Source organism: Cimex lectularius, unplaced genomic scaffold, assembly GCF_000648675.2.
Source record: "Cimex lectularius strain Harlan isolate CLEC.00 unplaced genomic scaffold, Clec_2.1 scaffold90, whole genome shotgun sequence".
In the NCBI taxonomy this organism is placed as follows: domain Eukaryota; kingdom Metazoa; phylum Arthropoda; class Insecta; order Hemiptera; family Cimicidae; genus Cimex; species Cimex lectularius.
The window spans coordinates 891,875-911,913 of NW_019392684.1; the positions used below are offsets into that span (position 1 = coordinate 891,875).

The window sequence follows — 20,039 nt, forward strand, 5'->3', positions numbered from 1 at the left end:
TCACGAAACTGAATTGACACTGAACTTGACTCCTTTTATACCACACCTTTTAACCTTATACCTCAATTAAGAAATATTTACGCATCAATTGATTTGTGGTTACTTCTTTGTCTAAGACTTCTCAGATCAGCTTTGACCTTTTGTTCAGTGGTGCAAAACTACAAAATTCAGCCCGTTGCATAATATGTTCCCCCGGCTCTTAACTTATACAATACTGATCAAATTTGATAATATGTTCACAAAGCTATTTCAGCATATGGGTTATGTTAATACATCAAAAACTAAACAAAATAATTTATGATTTTATTTGGAAGTAATTTTTATTAGTTATTTCACGTATGTCTCAATTTTTTTCCTATGAGAACAAAGAACTTTTTTATTGTAGCCAAATATTTTACAGATATTTGTTAAACCTAACTAATGGTATTTTCTGCAGTACTTACAATTATTATTTATCATAATTATTTTGTGCTTTTTAGAGTGCTGTTAGAGCTGCACTTGAAGGGAGAATCCTTGTTTTGGAAGGAATCGAAAAGGCAGAAAGAAACGTACTACCAGTTCTGAACAATTTGCTCGAAAACCGAGAGATGCATCTCGAGGATGGGAGATTCCTTATACCAGCAAAACGCTTTGACAAACTCCTTGAGGTATGATCAAATTCAATCTAATTGGACTGGAAGAAATATTTTTTTTTCTTTTTTAGGAACATGGCAAGGAAGAACTAGACAAGTGGAAGCTGGTGAGGGTTAGTGAGGATTTCAGAGTAGTAGCCCTCGGACTCCCTGTTCCAGGATATCAAGGAAATCCGTTGGATCCTCCACTAAGGTCAAGGTTCCAGGCTAGAGATATACCATCCACTTCTTATCAGGTAATAAAAAATTAATTGTGATTTATGATAAATTAAAAATAATCAATTTTTTGTACCAGCTTTAAGTGAAATGATAAGGTTTTTTTTTAACCTACTTTGCATTTACCTACATTTCTTAATTTTATATCAAGCTATTCATTATAATTTATTTGTCTTTAAGCAATACTTTCCTCTTAGTCTTAAGTCTTAGAAACTAAATCTTCAATAAACAGCCCTTATCTGTATTGAGAACTTTTAAATATTATTTAATATATATTTATTACATAATACTTAATATACAGTAAATAAGGAGGATTTTTTCCATTTTCAATTCTTCTATTTCAAATTACTTTCTTATAAAAAGCATAATATAATTATATTAAAGTACACAGGTACAGATATCTGTGCTTTTCAAAGTAAAAGTTTAAAAATAGTACCTTTTGGAAATGTCGTTGCAGTTACAGATATTTTTAGCTTTATCTTCTCCCCCAACCTGGTGAGGTAAAAAAATATATTCTTCTTATACTATTTGAAATAAATTTGCGTTGTAGCATATATTTCATAAAAATAAAAAGACTAAGGAGATTTAGGGTTGGTACTAACTTAGTAAAAAGAGATAATTTGTATACTATTATATTTTATTGTACAAATTTATAAATCGGGATTGATTTGAAATATGAAACTATAAGCATAAATGAAATATTTTCAAAAGATTAGTGCATATTGGTGTATATATTTGTTTATCTATATTATTGAGTGGTCAGGATAAAATGAAAACTTTAACTAACATCTTTTAGCAATTAACAATTAATAAATAAAAAATAAAATTAATTTACATTGATAAACACCTTGAACTGCAGTTGTTGTGGCTATAATGTTATACAAATGAATAAGAAACCATAAATTTAGCATTAATGTTTTTTAATTTGAACACTAGTTTTGTCTATCAAATGCATTTTTAAATTTTGCATCTTTAGCAATTAAAAGTAAAGTTAAGTGAATTAAAATAACACAGGATTTTTTTTCTTGATCAACCAAAACTTAACCTCTTTCCTGAAGATATTTGCTTCTTTTGTGCAAGACTCCCACTACCCAACTTCACCTGCCCTCAGGTTTAATCATGTACCATTATGACTTGCCAGGGTCTGTCACTGTAAGTTGGTATGCTCAGCAGCCAGAATTGTCAGACAAGTTGCTGAAAAGTTTCGCTTTCTGTCCATATGTTTGTATGCTGTGGATAGTGAGGATCTCAATATGGTTACAGAAAGTGTGAGGAGCATTGTTTGGAGTTGTTTATTCCTGAGATCCCTGAGCATCTTTTGAGTATGCTCACTTGCGTCTCCAGCTGCTTAAAAGAAATGTAGTTCCATGAACGCTTCCTTTAACATCTTTTATTTCTATACCTCGAGGTCTGGTACTTCATTGAGCCTGTCATTTCATATGCCTCCTTGAGATCCAGAACTCATCAGTGATGATGATATCCAGCCAGTCTAGTCGCATCTGGTGCTCAGAGGGGAGTTTCTACGACGATTTGGTATCCCAAGTCACAGAGACTGGTGATTAGGAACTGGTCACTGATTACGCCTTGGCATTATTTTTGAGTAATTCTCCAGGCATGAGGTGTTGTGTATCACTGACAACAGATCAAACCACTTTACTTTTTTTTTTTTTTTCGTACTAGTCTCAATACCACTCAGTCACTGCAGTCTCCAATCTTAGTTATTAATTTACACAAAATAAATTTTGATTTCTGATAATTTAAGAGCTATGTTGAAAATAAGAACATCATACAATTCATTGATTTTAATTTAGTACCTTGTTAATTGGGTAAATAAGTCAGTAGTGTACTAATCCATAAACACCTACCCTTACAAATAATTTCATATTAGTTCATAACTTTCAAGTGAACTGACAAACTTTCATATTCAGGTTTTTAAAGACACTTAAATGTTTTTAATTTGTATACATAAATGATGTGGAAATTGTTTAGACAATTTGCAATTGTGGTACAGGAAATATTGAAACATTTTGATATTTAGTTTAGAATCAGTACAATATATTTTCAATCTCTTAATACCAAATACAATAAAAACATAATTTACAAAAATTGAACATACAAGAAAATAAAGTTAAATATATATTTATTTGTAGTGCTGTAATATTTTTTTTAAATTATAATTCAGTATTTATTTTATATTGTGATTTAAATTTTATATTTTTTAAATAAAATTGCAGCTTGGTCGTTTCTGATCATTTTCATTTGCCTGGGTGTTGTCATTATTTTATCAATAGGATCTGTTTTATAAGTTAATTAGTTGTAACACACACTGAAGAAGGCAAAAAATGAAAACTTGTCTGTCAGGCTAAAACAACAGGGATTTGTAGTAGACCTAAAATGTTCGGAAACAATCGAGCTGTTGCAAGGTTCATACCCCCTTGTCCTCAAGGGGAAATCATACATTAAAAATACTTTTATAATGTATATCCTTACAAGGTATTTTCTGCTTGATAATTATCAAAACTATAAATGATGATAGAAAGTATTAACATATAAAGTTTCTTGTTGAATATGGACAATTTTATAAAATATAAATATCTCCACACAATTATTTTGTATAGATAAGAATATGATATAATAAAACTTAAAACTAAAGTAATTAAAGTGAAATGGTTTTAGCTAGAGTTTTTGATCAGGAACTTAGTTCATAAAATGATGAGTAATTTTAAATTAACTCCTGGTACACTAAAAAAATATTTAACCAATGCAAATCGTTTTAATTTCATGAAACATTAATAATTAATATTTTAATTAATGAAACTTCTTTTGATTTGATTCTGGTTAGACTAGTTTTCATCTCTCCAATTTTACTTATAAGTATCAACTCATCATACATTTATTAAACCAAATAAAATATCTACATCATTGTCACATTTTTAATTTAATTTTGTATTAATAAATATTTTATTGATTGCATAAGCCGGTGAGGAATTAGGTGATTTAAAGAATAGACTATTAAAAAGCTGTTTAATTCAATGATTTCTTATAATATGTTTTTTAAGATAATCCCTATGTTTTTTAAATTAATTCTTTTACAGTTCTAGTTTTGTTTTTTAGGTCCCCTTGTGTTGAAATAGTATTGGTGAAATGTTAATTTTTCCTTTGTTATCCTGCAGAAAATTTTGTTTTTCTGATGATTTTTTTTTCTTCTTCATCTTAGTAACCATCAAAAAGGCCAGTGTAGCCTTTTTGCCTCTCATCATTACTTTTGTCCATATACTGTGAATTTTGTCCTGACCCAGCGTCATAATGTAAGTTACGCATCTCAGTAGGTTTTTGTGGCTCAACATACCCTCTATTTGTTATCCCAGTAGTTCTTTGTAGTCCATCATACCCTCTATTTTTGATCCCAGCAGGGTTTTGCAGTCCATCATACCCTCTATTTTTGATCCCAGCAGGGTTTTGTAGTTCATCATACCCTATATTTTTTATCCCAGTAGATGTTTGTGGTTGATCATAACCTCTATTGTTTATCCCAGTAGGTTTTTGTGGTTCAACATAACCTATATTTTTCATCCCAGTAGGATTTTGTGGTCCATCATACCCACTATTTTTTATCTCAGCAGATGTTTGTGGTTGATCATAACCTCTCTTGTATATCCCAGTAGAATCCTGATCTCCCAACCAGCCTGTATTCCTAGGTATGTTGTTATTCTGATGTCTGTTGTCGCTATAAATTGAACCATCCTTGTTGTTTAAGGCATTATAAACCACAGGGTTGCTTAAGGGACAACCAGTGTTCAAAAACTGCTTTTGATTCTCCACCTGGTTTCTTTCCGGGTGACGGTTATAATCATTTTCATGATGAGCTAAATTTAATGTTTTACCATTTGGATTATATATATTATCCCCTCTGTGATCCTTGTTGTTGATAGTGTGTTCATTTGATGGTGTCCGTGATTGTGGGCTTCCTTGGACCATGGGTCCAAAACGAAATGGCCTCCCCTCAGCTTTTAATAAACAGTACAAAATCAGTATGACATTGTGAAATAATAGCTGAACAACTTTCATGTTTCTAGTATCACAAAGCAAATACAACTGGAAAACTGTCTCTCATCTGTAACCCTATTTATTCATGATCATTCTAACAGAACTGAAAACGCTTCATCGATCTTGTGGTTTTCTTGTTCCCACAATTTGAACTTGACATGATTTTCATTGGTTTGAAATTAGTTATACATTAAATTGTATAAATAATAATTAACAAAAACTTAATATGCTTAAACTAAGTATATTGTTTGTCATCTAGCCTGTAGTTAAATGCATTATCTTTTGCATTACTAATTTACTTTACATATATTTTATTATATTAAACTTCACACAAATATTTCTTTCAAAATATACCTATAACAAACTACATTTTCAAACCTTTCACAAAATTTGACTTATCCTTGAAGAAAGATTTCTTTTGAACTTTGTTCCTTTTGTCCATCCACCTTTCATTGTCGAAATACAGCTCTCACTTTAAACAATTTCATTCACTTTTACAATCCTTTTATGCTAAGCCAGACACAACAATGCCCATTGTAATGAAATTGAACTGTCACTATTGGTTTTATGTCATCAAAGAATAAAAGATAATAATAACTAAATGAACTAGGTGAAAAACCTGTTTTTTATTATAGCATTAATCATTTCACAAGAGGTAGGCAAATAAAACTTAATTGTCAACTTAATTTTATTTATTTAAATTGTAATGATCGTATTGAAAATCACTTGGAAATGGTTAAAAATATTTTTTAATGTTTCCTTTTTATTTTTATAAAATATACTTGTACTACATATTATCTTCTGACTTTAGAAATGTTTAGGTATTTGTTCAATTATATGTTATGTTATCAAATCATATAATAATGCAATAGCATAAATGAGCAATAAAATGCACACTACATTATCGTTAAACTGAATACATTAAATTTCTTATAGTGATAATTGTTTATCAAAATATCTTCAAGTAGATGCATAATTACATGTTCAACTATTATAATTATAATTATAATCAAAACGGTTTGATACCATCCATTCAAAAAATAAGCATTTTGCACTGGTTATCTGAGGTCAATTTTTCTTGTCTCGATGTTCGATTTACCACCTAAAAATGTATAACTCCTCTGGATTATATCCTAATTCAACATTATTACAACCCATTTATGTTTAGTAGTCTAATTGACCGTATTAATTATTTCATTTAATTATTACTTTTATGTATGGTCTTGAGATGAAAAAGGTAGTGTCATGAGTGGGATTCGAACCCATGACCTTCGGCTCAATATGCTGCTGCTCGTACTTGAGCTTACGTCGATCCACTCAGACACTAACTCCCCATGCCAACCTACAACCTTTCGAATTTTCCCTCTTTTTACCATTTTTCAAATGTCATTTAATCATGATTCGATTCTCAGCAACTTATGAGGTAGCCACGGGGGGGGGGGCTGTTAGTGAAGTGATTACTTCTTTACTTATTATACATTGATCGATTTATGCTTAGTGGTCTAATTGACCATATTAATTATTTCAATTAATTATTCTTTTTTATGTAAGGCCTTGAGATTATTACATAAAAGGTTGGTCTTGGTTATTAAAACCGTTGGAAAGCAGAATTTCACCACTCGCACACGTGTTTAATATTTTTGGGCCTATTATCACCTATAAAAAACTTTCGTTCAAATCTGTGATCCCAGGTTTGTAGCCTCCTCTTGTTAGATTTAAGACTGTTTAAATTTTAAAGCTAAATTTGTACCTAAAACTCCAAGGTTTGTTTTAATTCCTTAATGTAAATTACACACCCTTACAATACTTAATTTTTGTACGTCTCATTAAAACAATTTTTTTTGCTAAATTTGAAAATTGTGAAATTTCATTTTGCTTTTTTTTTTTTGGTTAATGACTAATACTTTTTTTAGATTCATATATTTCTTATTTCTTCTATTTTACAAATTCGAAGTAATCCTAAATCAATAAACGAAAATATGGTCGATTCTGCACTGTTATTGTTATAAAATGCATTTGTTACGAAATTTTGAAAATTGCACCAAATTTTGATGGATGCAGACCTATAGCGAGTTTAGCAGATCTTTAATATGACTTTCATATTCATGAAGTGTCATGTGGCGTTAAGTTCTCACCAAGAGAGGAATATTTTTTCCAATCCGGAAATTGTTTTCTGACAATCGGATATCCGAAAAGGAAGAAGGCGGAGCTATTTAACTGAGGGAGGGGTTGGTGGATGATCGGGGGTGGTTTGTATAGGTTTAGGGGTGGTGGGAGCTGTGTCATTGTAGAGGAATGTCGTGCCTGCTCCAAATAAAGGCTGCCGTTCGGTGCGAGAGGTCGGCACGTGTTTTTCGAAATGCCTTCGCGTTGGGAAGCGTCTCAGAGGCCCCTTTTCGTGAGGACCGTTTGGGTGAGCGGTGCCCGTCACGCCATCCTGACCCCGGACGACCCTGCCAGGAGAACGAGGAGACTTAAAAAGCGGACCTCTTCTGCCAGCACCGCTCCTCCCAAGCGAAAGACGGAACCGTTGGAAGACTGCCTGTTGAACCAGAGCCTCGAATCCCCGAAGGCGGAACGGTTTTCGGAAAGGGTCTACCAGTGGTTGGAAGCGACCGGAAGGGTCAACCCTCCGACGACCTTCGAAGGTGCCCTTTGGGAAAATAAGGGCAAGATCGTCGACGCCGAATCCGCACGGATTCAGATAGCCGCGAAGCAAGTTGATTTCCAACAGGTCTTCCAGGGTATCCAAAAACCTCCAGAGTCTCCTTCGCCACCACCCACGCCTCCGCTTATCCAAAACTTCGGCCGTGCAAGAAGAGAACAACTGATTCAAAGCAATTCCACGAGACCTCAACTGCATATTTTCATGCCTATTGTTTTCATGAGGCCCTCCGTCGACCCCTACTCTGATATTAACTAAATCTCTCAACTTTTAAGTAAATAATTTTGTAAATAAACGTGAATGTTTAGTGCAAGAAAAATTCTGACATTTATAAAATAGAAAGACTGAGCTACAGTGTCTTCAATACTTGATGTCCAAATATTGGTTCAATTCTGAGAAATACATCTTCGCTATCAAGGAATGCTGTTATCCTCTATCTTCAGCTTCTATAGCATTATCCAGCATATTTTGCATATCTTTTTAGTCTTTATTAAATTGTAAGTATGCAGAAAACCCCGACTATCTTCCTTTTCGTTCCCTTCGATAAGTTAAATCTTTCATCCCATATGTGAAGTTTTTTCCTTTCAATTCGTGTACAGTTTCATAGAATTTTCGTTCATTCAATTTCATTTTTCCTCAATTCTTAAAGCTTTGAAGAAGAAATCAAAGAATAGTGCAGAACTAATTTTATTACAGTAATATATTTTATCATGTTCAATCTAGTTAAGTTGTCTCTAATTTCTTTTTATTGGTTTATATCAGTAAATAACTTTTTAATAGTCTCTGTAAAGTTATGTTTTCTCAATAGGGACTTCATTTATTAGATTTCAACAACGACGTAAGTTTTAATGTAATATTTTCGTATTCAATTAATTGTAATTGTCAGTGTGGTGAAATTTCGCATATTCCATTTATGCTTGTAAATTAACGTGTGCGGGTAATGTGTTTATATTTTAAAATTAAATTGTATAGATTTTTGACCCTTTTGCTGTCTTTAACTTGGTTAATAATTTCCCCGTGTACAAAAACCGTAAAAAAAGGTAAATACTATATTTCAGAAGTCATTTTCCCTTTATAAAAACAATAGTTTAATAGTCCGGAAAAAGTCAATCTTGACATAACAAAAGTGCAGTTAAAAAAATATATATATATATATATATATATATATATAATCCGGTTCTCTCCTTGGTTTTCTTTATTTTATTTTATTTAAAGTTTGTTTAATTGATTGTAATATTCAACTACTTGATTTTTCGCTCCCCCCATTTTTTTTTTAATTTTAAATTTTGTTTCGGTAAATTATCACCAAACTTGGTATCAATATCATTTAAATTCTGAAATATTTCTAGATAAAGGCGTTAATGAAATATTGAACAGTTTTTTGTTTGTTTTTTTAATTTTTGAATATTTTTTATAGAAAGAGACGTGTTCAACCATTATTTTTTATATATTTTATTTTTTTATTATTGAAACGATCTTCAGGACTTCCGTCATCAGCATTTTTTAATCCAAGGTTCCTGGAAAACTAATAAAGTAAAATAGTACGTAACTAACAATATTAGTTAGAACGTGTAAATATTTAAAACATTAAATAAGTTAATTGGTTTGTCAAATTATTTAGTTGGAATTTAATATATGTATATATAAATTGTACATATAATTTTAAAAGAATTCCGATTAATATTATACCACAAAAATAGCATTTGCTGTTTTTAGTTAATTTGCATACATAATTTTTACTCTTTTTTAAAATATTTTTTTATACTTTTTTTATATTTAAATTCTGAAATATTTCTAGATAAAGACGTTAATGAAATATTGAAGTTTTATTTTTTTTTTAATTTTTGAATAATTTTTTTATAGAAAGAGACATGTTCAACCGTTATTGTTTTTAAATTTTATTATAGAATCGATCTTGAGGACTTTGTCCTCATCAGAATTTTTCAATCCAAGGTTCCTGGAAAACTAATGTAGTAAAATAGTACATAACTAACAATTTTATTTAGAACGTGTAAATATTTAATAAAGCATTAAACAAATTAATTGGTTTGTCAAATTATTTAGTTAGAATTTAATGTATATTATAATTTTTAAAGAGTTCCGATTAATATATACTACAAAAAATAGCATTTGCTGTTTTTAGTTCATTTTTACTCCTTTTTAAATTTTATATCGAATGTTATAAGTACTAATTGCTAATAATAAAAATTAAAATCTCGATTGACGGATGATTAGAAAATCGTGTATAATCGGTATTTGTTTAATACGACACAATAAAATGCAAAACGCCTTCTTTTTTTTCTTTGCGGAGTTGTAAAGGTTTCCCCCTTATACACTTAAACTTTCGTCTCTTGTGTCCTAATAGTGCTTATGGTACTCAAATAGAACAGAATTCTTCTCAAGAATATGGTGTCTAAGTTTTCGTTGCTTAAGTTGGCTTTCCAAGGTGTGCAATAGCCTTTTCTTAGCTGTTCGAAGGCTTCATGATATGCTGTGTTGTTTCTATCTCCTCTAGGCATAGTCGACATTGGCCATCTATTAACAATCCCGTGGAAAATACTTTGGACGTGGATTATTTTTGAATGATTAGTTTGTTAAATTAAACCTAGGGTTAGCTTTTGCGAATATGTTGTTTGTTTCACGTTGGTTTATTAAACATGATTTGTAGTCTATGTAAATGTAGAAATAATGATTTGAATTCTTACATATCCAGCGGCCCTGCATTCGAATCCGACATAATTACAAATTTTTTTTTTTCAAAAACACCGGCACCCTCAGGGTTTACGTTAATAATTTACTACACCTCTCCTTCCGAATGTATATAAACTTTGAAATACTATATATGTCAGTATGTACATCAAAATAAATTAAAGAAATAAGGGAATAATAATTTTTCCAAGAGTCAAACTTTACTTATGGGATGTTTAAATTTACATCAAATTGTTAGTTTAATTCTCTTAAATTATATATATATATATATATATAAAATAATTAATGATCTTTTTAAAAAGATAGTTCCTACTATTGATTGAACAAAGATTGAAAGATTGAACAACACACTCACTCCACTATTTATCATTTCTCTAAATAATTAATAGTTTCAGTTAAAAGTGAAAAAAAAACAGTTCTGCGCTTATAACTTCGATTTTTTAGGTTGTGCATAATTAATTTTAATAATTGTTTAATGCCTCAATTCTTTTTCTCTGTTGTTAAAGAATCTTTTGTTTTACTTCATTAATGTGTCAAAATTTTTCACATGTTGAAAGATTGAAAATAAATTAATTTTTCATTTGTTTGTTTTCGAACGTACTTAGTGACTTTTTACTTGTATATAACATTTTATTTATTGTAATAAAAAAATAATGTATTTAAAAAACATCTGAATTAGAGAATTCTGTTGTTGGTTCCTCCCACCTATGGGCGAATGGCGTGCCAGCGAAATAATTGTGCCAACCGTCATTCAAGAAAGCGCGTGACAATGGGGAAACTTTTTTGACAAACGGCTGATGAAAACTTGATTTCTAAGTGAACACCATCGCCGATCCGGGGACAAGTGTTACGCCCTGTCGTGTGAGTTTAATTAACTTCCCTCACTGCAGAAAGTTTAATTGCCGTTGCAATTGTTCAGGCCAGAAACGCGCTAGTTGTCAATTTGATGGACTCGATTGCTGGGGATGTCGCGAGATCGGAAACTGATTGTTTTCTAAATGAACCACCCGAGACGGGAATAATTGGATGATAAAGTTCGAATATGTACTGGAAACATTCATAAATCTGCAATGTTTTCTAGGGGCAGAAGTTGTCAGCCATCGCATTGCATGCACCCTTCGTGATCCCGAGGATTTTATTTATGCACAAAAAAGTCTAATAAATATCAAAAGAATGTACAGAAATACTAAAATAAACCGCAATCGTGAACGATCCATTTTCAATAATGAAAAATATTCACTTAGGTTCTGCAAAATATATTTATTCGTTGTAAGGAAAACCTAGTTGAAATCCGCCTCTTCTCATCTTCTCATTTAAAACAGCAACACTCATTCTTATATACAGGATAATCTTTATTGTAGAGGTTCTATAAGGTCCTTAAAATTTTTTGGATACCCACTCTTTATTACCTTATCCTGAAATCCTATCTAACCGACCGCTGCTTCAGAGTGAAATGTGGCAACGAGTTCTCGGAATCAGACAACAAGCCGGTGTCCCACAAGGATGGTCCTTGGTCCTTTATATCATTTACACTGCTGGCCCACCTACGCGGACGATACCGAAATTTTTTCCTCTAACTCGAATCCTATCCAAGCTACCTCCGACCGCTTATGGAAGACTGCAAAAAGTGGAGGACAAGACCGAATGAAGGAAAATGTACGTCCACATTGGAAAACTTACCCTCCACTGTACATTAACCACAAAGGGATACCGACTTCCATTCAAGTCAAATACTTAGGGACTATACATAGACACCAGACTGTCGTGGAATCCCCACAAAAGTTTCAAAACACATATTTTATCGTTATATTAATTACATCTTACTTATGTTAAGTACCAAATTAAACGAGATCTAAGTTTTGATAAAAATTAGGTAATTATGATAGTTTGAAAGAAAATTCACCACTGGCACGGTACACTCAGGAGTAGGCTATGTTAGGGACGCTATGCTCATCTCTGGCCAAAGGATCTTCCAAAGCTCGATTAAAAACCACGCTTTTAATTTTAAAAAAATTTTTTTGCTCAAATTTATTGTTTCTTTCGGCATTCCTCCTATTCTGTACTTAACAACCCCTTGATCGTACTCATATTCCATGGGTTTCGCGTGTAGAGTAACGAATAAAAAACTCAACAAACTTTAAATCGCAGGACTGTTTTATTTTCAAAACAATTGACTATAAAATACATCAGTTTACGTTCAGACCCGTCATCAATGGACTTTTATTATGGATTGTTTCGTGCGAGACGGTACGTACACGCATCTTGTCTAACCCATTTCCCATCCGTCCCTAGCTTCTTTAGCCCTCGGTTAAAATGCGGGCCGAAATAGCTATTTGATCGATGAAACCCATTCGTAATTACAGGAGGGTTAGTCCTAATTTTCAATTAATGACCTCTATTGGCCCGACCCGTGATTCAATTTCCCCTTTTGTCAACGGGATTGTTTGTCAGAGCGTTCAATCATGTGTAATCCAATTATGTAGGTAGAAATGCCGTAGGGTAATTGTTACACCCTGCAAAATTGTTTAAAAGGTAAAGCTTATAATCACTAGATTAACTTGTAAAATTGAGAAAATTAGGACGGTTTGAATCATGACCAAGCAGATCTGGTTCATATTTCAAATAGAAAAAGTATCATTTTTTCTATGATTTATGAGTCGATGATTTTTCTGGTTCAACAAAAACAAGTAAGAAAAATGTTTGTAGAAATTGTATGGGGAATAACGCTGGGACGATGATTTAAGTGCACGCAACTAACCAATGGTTGAGGTTAAAGAACGATAGTGCGCTTTTTACAAATATATTTGCATGTCAACAACAATGAAAATATATTTTCTTGTAGATAATATTGAATATTTGGTCTGTTTTTTTTATCATTAACGCTACTTTGAAAATTATGTCGTTATTTAAACAAATATGTTTTAAATTGTATGATTTCTTCTTGAGGTCCGATGAAGAACCTATAATTTGGTATTTTTCGATCATTTTGGTCTAGCTATCCTCGTCGGTTTGGCCAGGCCTACCGGTGGAGATAGCCTGATACTTAAACGCGCCTTGCAGACCAAAATGATCGGAAGCAACGTGACATGAACATTCCTAAATTTTTTAAAGCGCAAACCGACCTAATCTGCTTGATCGTTGGTACAAACGGGCATTTCATGCTTGCCCCATTAGAGGGCAATAATTCTATTACACTTTTTCTCGACATGATTTTTGAAAAATCGCCTCATTGATGAGAATGTTAAGAAAAATCATCGATTTTCTAGAGAACAAGTTGTGATTAGTCATCTTGACGAGAGAGTTGCAACTACTATCTTGTGTGACTTTCATCCAGTTTTGCGCAGAGGACACGGCTGTGAGACTAGTTTGCTTTGTGTAATTGATGACATTCGCATAGGTTTTGTACTAATCAGACTAGTATTATCATATTGGTTGAGTTTAAAAGTACTTTTAGTTCTGTTCCAATCGTTTCTCTTTCTTTCCCCTGCTTGTAAGCATGTTTAAACCATCTTTTCTTATTAGGTGTAGTGAACAACAGTTAGTGGTTCATTAACGTCCGGCGTCCCGCCAGGCTCTGTATTTACCCCTCTTTTATTCATTAATGATATGCCTCGGGTACTCAAATACTCCGAGTACACACCACGTTTTTATGGACTTATTGCAAATTTTTCAACAGATTAATATTAATATTAATGATGGTGTTACTCTTATGAATGATTACATTAATTCCCTCACGAATCATCAATAGCAAATGGTTCTCCTCCCCTCTCTTCGGTCTTTTATTCTCTCNCCTCTCCCTCTCCCTCTCCCACTCTCACACACACATCCACATCCAAATTATATTTCTTTTCGTTTTACTTTTTCTTTTAAAAATCTATATCTGAATTCTTTAGGAAATTTTGACAAAAACAAGATGTAGTTAAAAGCTAACACCTAAAATAAGGTCTTGCCCAAAATCGCTGCTCTGCCGGTCACCATTTTAACAACCGTTAACATCAGTAGCATGCAGAGAAAACACGGAGAGAATTGGCGGACAAGGTGATCAACTTCGACGAAACTGCGATCATTTTTCGTCATAGGTATTTTTTATAATATATTTAAGCACACGGCAAGAATATTTTAAGCAGGATTGTTTAAAATTAGTATATTCCTGATTCATTTTAAAATTTATGACGACTACCCATTTGAAAAGGGGATTAAGGAGATGTTTGGAACTCGTTTTTAAAATTACTGTCCCTGCCAATGCATAATCGCGCCTCCAGACCAAATTTGCACTTGTGAAACAAATCGAGGTTAAAGTGTTTAATGATTTAAGCTTCGCTGTTGGCGTGACTCTCTCCTATTAGCCAGTTTTACTCGAACCACCGCAGTTGATTACACATTAAGCCTTCAAGTGCCTAGCACTAGATACTATCCCGTAATTGAAACTTCCAAACTGAAATTTGTTCGGATCGTAATAATTTCGTGATTGAAGCAAAGCCCTTTGGTGCTTAATCAAAACCGTGTCGATTGCCCGCACGAACTGATTGATCTCTGCTGTTGTTGATTGATCTTCCCGTAATTTTTGAGGATTTGTTTCAAACGCATCGTTTGCATTGAGGCAAAGCAAATTTTCAAAAGTGTTTTTCAACAGGTTGTTAAATTAAAAGAATGGCCTTCCCCTGAAAAAACGGGACATTGAAGAATATTTGCATAAATTTAGATTAGGAACCTTCAACACAACGTTGACACCTGATAGAGCTATTTATAAAGAAAATATTTTTTAAACTATTCCTTTGTTTCCATTAGACACAAATCCTAAAAACAAGCCTTACTAATTCGGATTTATTTTAAGCACCCTTTAAAATCATTGTATAATTTTCTTCACAATCAAAGAATAGACATTTTTAGACTCGATAGCTAGTGAAAGTTCTATTTGCCTAGATGTCCTCTCGGATTCGACTTCTCTGGATTCTATCCAAACTCAACATTATTACAGCCATTGAAAAGTAGAATATTTCTTCTTCAAGGCTGTTAATGATTAGGTTTTGTGTCATTATAAGTGAGAATAATAAGTATGAGATTTAAAAAAAAAACTCCTTAAACAATTTGTTATTCTCGAATTATTCTAATGTACTTACAGAGGCCAAATTTATCCCTTATGTGTAGTGCATAGATTTCTAAACCTCTGTTAAATTTCCTTTAGATCAGTGTACCCATTTCAAAGTTACAAACATTTTTGTAATTGTCAAAACAAATTGCAGACATTTTAGAAGGCGACACTTTTGTAGGGAAAAAGTCTGGTTTTTTTCAAAAATTTGTATTCAGGGGTATTTCGATGGTGCATAAAACTCGATATCAACATTTTTCTTGCTAAGAAAAAATAGCTTTGCACAAACACAAAAAGAATAATTCTGTGGTTGAGCAAAATTGGCTTATCTATCCAAATATAATACATAATTATTTTGTGACCAAGCCAAGTAGGTAATCGTGCTTATGATTTTCATATCTTTATATAATAAATAACATTAAAATACAAATATTACACTTATTTCTCGATTCAACCAAGACGGGTCAACTCTCGTGATTATTAGAAAACAGAGCCCCCGAAGGTCTTGATCTGACCTGAATAAAAGCTCATCAGGTGTCTTTTATAATACAAATTAATTAAAACTTTTTAAAAACAAATTTATTAATAAAACAGTAAAATTATAACCATTGACATATATTAAAATTCATTTTTCCTTTTTTAAATTTTAAAACAAACTTATAATTAATTGGTCAAGCGGACCATGAAATTAGTGAATTTGAAACAAACATTTAAATTTCTTCATTTAAATAAACAGGAATTTAATCTCTATGTGCAAACCGTATAGAACGAGGGTGGATGAGCACCATAATTTGATTAAAATCAACCCGTTGAGAACCATCAGCACTATTTTGTAGGATCCCGCACTTTCGCTCTCACATGCTAGAAGGGGCTGAATGGTCTATACCCTAAAAGTGGAGATTCCCTTTAAATCACCATATTGTCACTGTGAAATAAATTGAATTGTGAAACGTGAACAACAAATGCAGAACAAATTATATAAATTACTTCAATTTTCACATGCCTAATATTTTCAACAGTAATACCAAAAGAAGTTTAATTAAAAATGGTGATCCCATGTTCATTAGCCTCCCCTGTCAGTAGAAAAAATTATACTACAGTTGACTGCTGGCAAAACAACTCAGCAGATTGTGACAGAAACATGTCCAAATGAAGCATGCAGGAATGAACCATGTTAAATGGGTGATGGGTAATCAAAACCAAATTGAAATACGTTGTATTACCAGTTAGTACTTCCTGAAACAGTACCAGAAGCTAAAATCTAGAAATTATACACTCAAACCACTGCAGTTGATTACACATTAAGCATTCAAGTGCCTAGCACTAGATACTATCCCGTATATATACTGGGAACCTAATACAAACTTTTAGCTAATACTTACATTAAAATGAATAGAGAAAACCAAGTGGAATTCCATTAAACATTTTTGAATTCAACTTCACCAAACAATAGTTTTGTGGGAGGATTCTTCATTTGAGGAATTAAATGGCAATTTCCATTCTATTAAGCACCTGATGCGAGCCTGGATAAAACTGTAACCTATTTATTCCAAAATTAAATAAAACAATAACATAATAGAATGTTATCAACTGTTTTAATGAAAATTTTCTATAAATAGAAATTGGATAGAATTTTGCACAAAGTACATTTTGTAAAACAGATTATGGCCGACAGCAGGTAGGGCAATTAAGAAGAAAGTGATGTGGAGTTTCTTTTTTTTATTATCATTTCCACTCTAGGGAATTGTTAGATGTATACATTAACCATTTAAAAACTCTAACTGTTATAAAACCATCACTCTTAGAAAAATTGCAACTGAAAAATAAAAAATTTATATATTAAGTTTAAAAGAAACCAGGTATTCTGTGATTAAAAACATTAACATTGACAGTAGTAAATAAGATAATATATTCTAGGTTTTTATTATTTATGTATTAAAATTGGTACAATTAAATTAATTAATTAATTTTACAATGACGAACATAAAAACATCGCGTCAATTATTGTCATGATTTATTGTTGAACTTTAAAATTCCTAATGAAATCAGGTTGTTAAGTAATGGATTGATTTTGATGTTATTTTGTTTAGTATAAGTTTATGCTTACTGACAAATTTGAAATTTCTGTTAACTGAAGGCACTGGTTGTATACCATATTAACGAACTTACATTAAAAAAATTAAATAAATAAATTGCCTACTTAAGTTTAAAGATGTGTTAAAGATATACAAGATGATGAACTAGTAGCTTTATCATCCCCATAATCCTAGTCTTATTTCACTGATTTTGTGTCAGAGTCTTGTATGACTGATGAAATAACAGGAATAAGCAGACCAAGATGATCGAAAACAAAGATAACATTTCATTTAGATTTGTAATTGTCTTCTTGATGTCTTTTTTATAACACATTGTTATATGTTTTAAAAGTTAATCTGAAAATACATCATTTAAAAAAACACCACACATAGTTGGTAGGTTTTATGTGATATTGCTTGTAGAAACAAAGAGTAGAATAACAGCATATTAATAAGTAATATATATAAACATAATAAGAAATAAATTGGAGGGTAATAAATTAAATAAACAAAATATTACTTCAAAAAAGCCATTCCTTAACTACAACTTAACAACTTAACTACAAGCCCCCAGAAGTAAGGCAATGTTTCAAATTACTTGGGTATGTATATATGGCAATGTTTCTTATAACATTGAGTTCTGCTCAAATTTTAAATATAGCATTATTATTTTTTATTGTTATTAATTTTTTTCATAAACTTTGTTTTGTAGGATTTGTTGAAAAGGTTGTCCACTGAATATCGAAATGTTCCCCAAGATAAATTGACGACTTTGCTCTCATGTGCATATGCCTTGATTTCTCCCGAAGCGACATCGCTTGGATTGCCAGATTTCCCCATTGAAAACATTCATTTTGGAACAAAGTTGATGGTAAGTTGATCCGGTTAAAAGAAAATCTTTCTGTAGTAATGGGCCAAATAATTTTAGGAGTTGTTTCCTTGGTTGAACGTTGGAGATGTACTTAGTAGACTGTACCCAGGGAATTACATGTTGAACAAAGATGGGCTGGCTAGTGTTAAAGCTATTTTAGACACTTTTAAAGTTGGGGCACCATGCCTCGAAACAAGGGTGAATGAAGTAGTTTGTTCTCTTGAAGGAGCTAAAGCGACTTTACATTCAAATGGATTAAACACTTCAGTCCAACTAAACTGCGGACCTGGTCTTTCTGAAGACCTGGTCAACTTTGTCAGAACTCCTTACCATGATAACTTCCTCGCCGGCCTCACTGAAAGCCATGTCGCAGGCGATTTCTGCATAATTGGCCCGAGGGGATGTGGTAAATCCTTGAGCGCTCTGAGATTTGCAAAACTCCTTGGTTACACAGTGGAACCTATTGTATTATATCAAGACATGACTTCTAGGGATTTAATTCAACAAAGAGCAACTCTTGAGAATGGTGATACATACTGGAAAAATTCACCTTTAGTCTCAGCAGCCCTAGAAGGAAAACTTGCAATACTTGATGGTTTACATCGAGTTCATCCAAGCACCCTTTCCATATTACACAGGTAAAAATTAAGAAAAGAAGACTGCCTAAATTTTTGTTAACACTAATTGTTTTAAGCCTTTGCCCTGTAATAACTAATTCAACAACATTTTCAATCCATAGTACCTTTCTAATTCATATCACAGACTCAGAACTATAGTTTTACTTTCACATTGCATCTTTAATTAACAATATACATTTAAATAATATTTTGCATATTTTTGAATTGAGATAGGTATAATTAGTTGAATGCTGTTTCAGGTTAGTCCAGGATAGAGAGTTACAACTTCATGATGGAAAACGCCTCATAAAGCATAATCGATACGATGAGTTAGTGCAAAAGTATGGACAAGATATTATTGATGCATCAGGATATTTGAAAATCCATCCTTCATTTAGGATAATCGCATTGGCCGAGCCGAATTGTAAGTTTCTTTGAAATTTTTAATGAGTATTTCATCATCTTTGTCTCTTTCAGCTCCAAACACGATACCATGGTTAAATCCAGAGCTGCTCAGTCTGTTTATTTATCACGAAATGAGGCCAATGACGATTGAAGAAGAAGTTCACATTATAAAAAGTATTGTAAGTTAGATAGGTTAATCTGTATTTTTTTAAGTGTGTTAATTAAGGTGTTTTTGTTTTAGCATAAAAAAGTTCCAAGATCTGTACAGAAAGTTTTGGAAATTTCCCATTCGCTTCGACAATCCTCAGAACCCATGCTTCTATCATTGGCAAGCTCTTTGTCAACGAGACAGCTACTCAGGATTTCACAAAGAGCTGTTAATTATGAAGAAAATGATGCTTACAGTGTAATTCAGAGGGCGTGCTTAGCCAAGTGAGCAAAAATTTTCATTAAGAATTATTTTCTATCACTTATTATTTTGTAATTTCAGATTTTTACCCCCATTGGCAAAGCAAACTTTAGATACAATTCTTTCAAGAGCTGGCCTTGTTGAGTCCAGTCTAGAAGATAATTTGAATAAGAAAATTACAGTGAACGACAATACTGTAACAGTTGGCAATACAACAGCTCCAATTTTTCAAACAACTGCTACAAGCAAAGTTCCTGATATCCTTTTCTATGATGTTCCACAGGTTGGGCAAATATAAAATTAT

At 32.2% G+C, this 20,039-nt stretch overlaps 1 protein-coding gene across 2 annotated transcripts in view; it reads left to right on the forward strand.

The window, feature by feature from the left end:
* LOC106672145 (von Willebrand factor A domain-containing protein 8) overlaps window positions 1-20,039 on the forward strand; it is a 38,739-nt gene that overhangs the window by 6,312 nt on the left and 12,388 nt on the right. For both annotated transcript variants that reach the window (XM_014403324.2, XM_014403325.1), the window contains exons 4-11: window positions 480-647; window positions 704-868; window positions 18,146-18,304; window positions 18,362-18,942; window positions 19,182-19,345; window positions 19,399-19,505; window positions 19,568-19,758; window positions 19,817-20,018. In XM_014403324.2, coding sequence (XP_014258810.1) covers window positions 480-647; window positions 704-868; window positions 18,146-18,304; window positions 18,362-18,942; window positions 19,182-19,345; window positions 19,399-19,505; window positions 19,568-19,758; window positions 19,817-20,018 — 1,737 coding nt within the window. The remainder of the gene's footprint in view (window positions 1-479; window positions 648-703; window positions 869-18,145; window positions 18,305-18,361; window positions 18,943-19,181; window positions 19,346-19,398; window positions 19,506-19,567; window positions 19,759-19,816; window positions 20,019-20,039) is intronic.